We start from the raw sequence: 6,288 nt of genomic DNA, 5'->3' as shown, positions 1-6,288 counted from the left end.
GTCATATGTCATTGTATGAAGTGTTAAAAAATAAAATTGTTGTTGATGATTGGTCTGTATGTATAGAGAAATTTGTTTTTCTACAGGAATTGAATAGGCAATAAAATAAAATGAGACTCACAAAAGTACAGTTAACAATTTCATCTTATATCTTTTTCCTAGTACTATTTGGAGTTATATCCAGTAGTTCTCGAGCCGAAGATGTACCATTATCCAAGCTTAGTCAAAATGTTGGTACTCCAACCATGAAATTCTTATATTGGTAAGTTGGAAATAGTATTTTTCCCAACATCCCAACTCTTAACTTTAAAATATTTCCAGCTACTCATGTGGTTATAAGAAAATGTTCGATCAATATTCTGCTCTTATAAATCAGAAGTACCCCTATATTCTTGTTGATGGAATGAATTATGATCCTCCTGGATTGAATATGTTATTAGCCAGAATGTTGGTAAGTACTATATCAAAGCAAATGTGAAGGCGAATTGTTAACGGTTAATCACTCTCCAAATGAGTTTTGAAACTTTGGATTGAGTGTTTGTTTAGACAAAAGTAAACTATAAAAATTTGCATGTAATTGTGATATGTGGAACAATGTTTGAACGCCAAAATTCAACAATGATGTATAAATCCTCAGCTAGAGTCACGAAAAATGTGCAAATCGTCAGAAATGCATCATTTAGCCTTTCTAACCTCCTATGAAGTTTAATTACATGTTTTTTTCTTTTATGGGAACTACCTATTGAGATGCCACTGAATAAAAAAATATTCTTCAAAATCGTAGTATTTTCTTGGTTAAAATATAAAAACATGCCAATCATGATAAATGACCGTCATATCTAAGGAATGATGGACCAAGTTTGCACCTTTCAAACTCACAAGGAAATCAATGATTTTCACAAATATAACTGTTTATATATAATTTTATGGTGGACAACAGCTCATTCAGACTGCTACCAGATATAATGTAATCTATGCAACTCAAAAGCAACATCAACAGTTGGAAACTTCAAAGTCTCCCTATGATCGATCCAAGTCATTGCATGGTGCCATAATTACACTTCCTTTGGATATAAAAGCTGGCGAAGAATTCTCGTCTCTTGAAACGGTTTCAATCATTTTAGAGGCGCAAAGGAGAGTTGTATACAGGGTGTCAATTCGAAAACTTTCCACCCTTAATATTTTCCTTCCAGTACATAATATGAAAAAATGAAAAGACAGGTCAATTTTATTTTCAAGTGGGATACTTTAAATGATTATTTTCAACCCTCATGGTTCAACGCCTTAGGAGGGGTAGGCGTTAGCTTTAGAATATCAAAGCAGTTATTAACATCTATATCACTTGTAAGAAAATTGGGAAAAATTTTAATGAGTTATTTTCCGCTTATGATGACCCCTTGCCTTATTCCTTTGGGAGTTCATGCCTCTTTTGTTTTGTAACTTCTTTCTGTTCCCTACTGAATTTTTATTCACAATTGAAAACTTGACAGTTTCACTAAAAAGTCCATACGTTCCACTAATCGTTCACAATGATCACGCTGAAGACCGTGATTTTTCCTGTTCCACTTGCTGGCGAGCGTTACTGTCGTGTAAACTCAAGTGGAATTGCAAGCTAACTTTATTCGTATTAAAAAAGAAGTATAAATCATTAAACAAATTGAGTTTGAGTATAATCAGAATGTCTTATAAGGCGATTGGAGATTTGTAGATGCGACGCAATAATGCTCCAGAAACTAGTTCATTTAGTTGAGACTAGCTAACAGTTGAGCTGGTAGAAAAAAATTGAGATTTCACACTTTCTAGAAATTCTGAGTTTGCAGTTATTTAAGACTCATTATAAACTTTTTCATTATCAAATTGCCAAATTGAACAATTTTTTGATCCTTAGTTGGAATGAATATTTAGGTGGTCACCTCAAGCACAGATGTTATTTATTTTGGAGAAATTCTCGAACACAGTGGGTGTTTTAGGCTCATTTTTGATCTTACAAAATATTCGAATTAAACAGAATGAGGATGATGAAAGACCCTGTTAAGTTGGCCACATGATTAATTAACAGAATTACCATTAAATTATGACATGAAAATAAATGTCAAATTCCAAAGTGATTGTGTGGCTGCTGAGAACATTTTTTGCACATTACATTTCATTAATCAATCAATCAATCAAACATTTATTGAATCAGTTTTCCTTCACAATCACGTTAGACAAAAAACATAACACCATCATAAAATAATGGCTGATTCAACAGGTCAAACAAACATAAAAAAGTCAATATAAAACACAAAACAACAAAAAAGTTAACAAGCTGCAATCAAATTAGAATTCAAGGAGAAACTCATCCACAGAGTAGTATGCTTTTTGCAATAGAAAAATCTTGAGTCGCCTTTTAAAGACATTGATATTTTAGGATTTATTCGCTGTATGTTTCAGCCAATAACTGCAGTACAACAACATTATTTCATCTATTTTTTTAGGTTTCATATCTTCTATGTCTTTTAAAATATTTGTTCATAACACTTTTTGTTGTTTTGTTTTATGTTCACTGTTTAATAATGAAATTTTTTAGTAATTTTATAAATATAGTTTTGATAACAGTTGAAATTGTTTATAATTAATATAATTCATAATATTTTTATTTTAGGGAGGATTGAAGATGATTATTATTCTGTGCATACTGGGTGGTATCAACATTTTTGAATATGTCAATCAACCAAGGCCTTCTTGGTGGGTGTGGTGTACAGAAAATAAATTATATGCCTGCATGATGTTGTTTTTTCTGAGCAACATAATAGAAGGACAGCTTATTCAGTCTGGAGCATTCGAAATAACACTGAATGATGTTCCAGTTTGGTCCAAATTAGAAACGGGCCGTATTCCGCAACCTGCAGAATTATTTCAGATTATCGATAGTCATATGCAATTTGGCAATAAGATAGAATTAAATAATTTTGCTAAATAATTTAGCAATCTAGATTTCAAAAAATTTCTGTAATAAATGTACATTGTAAAATATAAGACACATTTTAATAAAAGTTTAAGTATACGCGTTTAATTATTTTCAAGAAACTCAAAGTGTGAAGAATAGTGTTTGTCTTCTTTGATTGCCGACTTGTTTATTTTATGGAAATTCATGTTCACTGAGGATACACTACAAAAACACTCTTGTCTATTTTCCACGATATTTCTTTATTGTTGACTAGTTTCGGCTATTACACCATTTTCAAGTTTTCAGTTTTGAAAATGGTGTAATAGCCTGCATGATGAATAATGAATAACAATAAAGAAATATCGTGGAAAATAAACAAAAGTGTGTTTTTGTAGTGTATTCTCAGTGAATAGTGTTTGTAATGGCCTTCGGGCTGAAAAACTACCCCACCAACCTATCAGTTGATTTGATAGGTGGAATTGATACTTCTGGCGTGAAATGAATGTAAAAGAATACTTTTCCCACACCAGAACAAAAACACTGTCTCGACCCACATTTTTCTAACCAAGTTAGGGTTATCAGAAGGTAATAAAGACTTCAAGTTTCTATATCTAAGATAGGTCTCAGGTAATTTGGGTTTTCAAATGAGGATATACTTAATATTGTATACCCTTTCTTTTCGTAGAACAAATAATGATATGATATGATATTCAAAATTAGATTAGGTGACATCAATTGTAATGATCTATTCGTGATGTCTCATTCCGGAAACAATGCTCTTTTTACTGTCCCTAATCACCATACTAACTATTGATACTTTTCACCCATGTCAAGGTTTATGTGAGAAGCCAACCGTCTCAATTGTGATACAGAAATTTTAATGAATATTAAAAAAAAAACAAGCATATCAATAGATTTCAATAGTTAACCAGATAGGATGTTAATTTAAAGTTCATATTATTTAAATTTTATATATTTACATTGATATATGTCTACATTTATGCATACATTAGGGTTAAGTTAGTTTTAAGGTATTATTAATTGTATTTGTATATTTCTTTTTTCTTCGTACACATTAATAAATAAATGAATTCCTAGTATTAATTGGAAATTGAAATGAATTATTAACATCTTCTGCAATAGATTAGTGCTACTTTTAAGGGCATAAAACGATAGCATTTTATTTTAGCTCCGTTATTATTTATCTTAAACATAAAAAATCATTTGGGTATTTCTCTTTGAACCGCCCGAAGGTTTTTGGGGTAATGCTAGCACAAGTTTTGGTAATTCTGTGTCTAAGTTCCCGTATTGTCCCAGGTTGGTTAACATAAACTTTTGATTGGATCTCAAATCTGGTGAACCAGCAGGCTGATCCAATAGATCACGCCTACCAATTCATATGCCCGGGTATTTTTCGTCTAACCAATCCCTTACAGGCTTAAAAAATGTGGGGGCGTATAACCTTGTTGTAAAACAACTGAATTTTCGAATTCATTTTGATTGTTCGCCACAATTTCTTGAATCAGCGGGTGAATGAGGTTTTGAATAATTTTGAAATATAATTCACCTGTCAGATTCTCCTCTAGATATAAGGGACCAACAATATAATTTCCCAATTTTCCCACCCAGACGTTTATTTTCTCAGGAGTTTGAAAGTGACGTTAAAAAATATGTGACTTTATGTCTGACCAATATTGTACATTATGCCGGTTGACATTTCTGTTTGAGAAAAAGCGCATTCGTCACTAAAACAAATACCTTTTATGCCTAAAAGATACTGTTTTGATGTTGATGATGATGAGGGGTGAAAAACGCAACCTCTAAAATTTACTTCCAATGTAACTTTTTGTCTTATTATTTGTTTACCATTTAAAAATTTATTTCCGATAGGCTGTTTCATTCTAAACAAAAAATGTCTCTTGGGTTTTTTACCTAAAATAAACCAGTTCGCAGCAAAAAATTATTTTGCGAACAACTACAGAGATACATCGTCATAAATGTGATCTGGATTTATTGTTATTTTGTAGTTAGTATCTGCATTAAACGATTAAATGGTAATAAACAAAATTAATTAATCAATAACAAAACACAAAACATGTAGAAATCATAGTAAATGTTCAATATATCTACCTTCAGATATTACGCATGCGTCTAGACGTCAGCGCCTTGAGCCACGTATTCGTTCAAATATTTCTGGAGTCTCTCTGATTACCCTGCACGCATCGATGATGCGGTTTACTAAGTCCTCTACATCGCGAACAGGAAGACGATAAACCAAATGATGTAAATGGCCCCAAATAGAGAAATCGAGAGGATTGAGATCTGGGGATCGAGCGGGCCAGTTCTGTCGTCCTCCTCGACCTATCCACTGATTTGCATATGTTTCAGTTGAATGCTGACGTGCTACTTGACTGAAATGGGCGGGAGCCCCATCATGCATAAAAAACATATCCTTTCTGACGCCCAAAGGAATTTCCTCCAGCAGTACTGGATGCACTTCTCTTAAAAATTGATTTAATCGGGGAGGTAGAAAATGAGGCCCAATTAAATCATCCCCAATAACTCCAAGCCACACGTTAAGAGAAAACTGTTCTTGATGGTTAGTTTCGACAAAAGCGTGAGGGTTTTCATCAGCCCATATTTGGTAATTATGAAAATTAATAATCTTGTCCCGAGAAAAGCTACATTCGTCTGTGAATTCTATCGTCTTCAGAAAGTCACAATTTCTTCTAATCATTTCCAGCACCCAATTGCAAAATTCAGGACGGTTCGGAAAGTCTCGCGGTAACAGTGCCTGTACTTGTTGCAGATGGTAAGGGTATAAGAGTTGTTCCTTTAAAATTCGAAATACCGTCATATGATCAACATTTAGCTGGAAAGCAATCTTTCTAGTACTGGTAGTAGGCTGTTCTTCAATCAAATTAAGTACTGCTTCCTCAAGCTGTGGTGTTCGTATTTCTCGATGGCGACCATAATCGTTCTTTTGTCGAATGAACCACATTCTCGTAATCGTTGATGAAGTCGAGCAAATATTCTATGTGAAAGATGCTGCCATTGAGAATACATTTTAGCATATCTTCTAGAAGCTTATAACCCATTCCCTTGCGACAGACCGTAAACGTAATGCATATCAGCCATTTCCTCATTTGTGTATGCCATTTTAATAACAAGTGAATTATTAAAGTAACGAATTAAGAACAGAACCACAACACAGAATTAGTATTAATTCAATTTCGAAAATTCACAAACTGACATCGTCATACCAATTCAATTGTCACTATCGCTAATTGCGACCTACCAGATAGATTAGTTTCGTATTTTCGCATTTATGACGATGTATCTTTGTAGTTGTTCCTAAA

The 6,288-nt window shown here is 33.0% G+C and overlaps 1 protein-coding gene across 1 annotated transcript; it reads left to right on the top strand.

Moving 5' to 3' along the window:
• SelT (Selenoprotein T) lies at window positions 1-3,046 on the top strand. Its single transcript, XM_023165002.2, has 3 exons — window positions 1-262; window positions 322-451; window positions 2,645-3,046. Exons 1-3 carry the CDS (start codon window positions 111-113, stop codon window positions 2,960-2,962), a joined length of 600 nt encoding a protein of 199 aa, XP_023020770.1. The 5' UTR covers window positions 1-110; the 3' UTR covers window positions 2,963-3,046.
• The last annotated feature ends 3,242 nt before the right edge of the window (window positions 3,047-6,288 follow it).

The sequence above is a fragment of the Leptinotarsa decemlineata genome, unplaced genomic scaffold, assembly GCF_025532065.1.
Source record: "Leptinotarsa decemlineata unplaced genomic scaffold, Ldec_3_MD MMD2_tig00026294_RagTag_RagTag, whole genome shotgun sequence".
Lineage (NCBI taxonomy): Eukaryota > Metazoa > Arthropoda > Insecta > Coleoptera > Chrysomelidae > Leptinotarsa > Leptinotarsa decemlineata.
The sequence above is the reverse complement of the archived record's forward strand: the minus strand, read 5'-3'. Positions and strand labels throughout refer to the sequence as shown.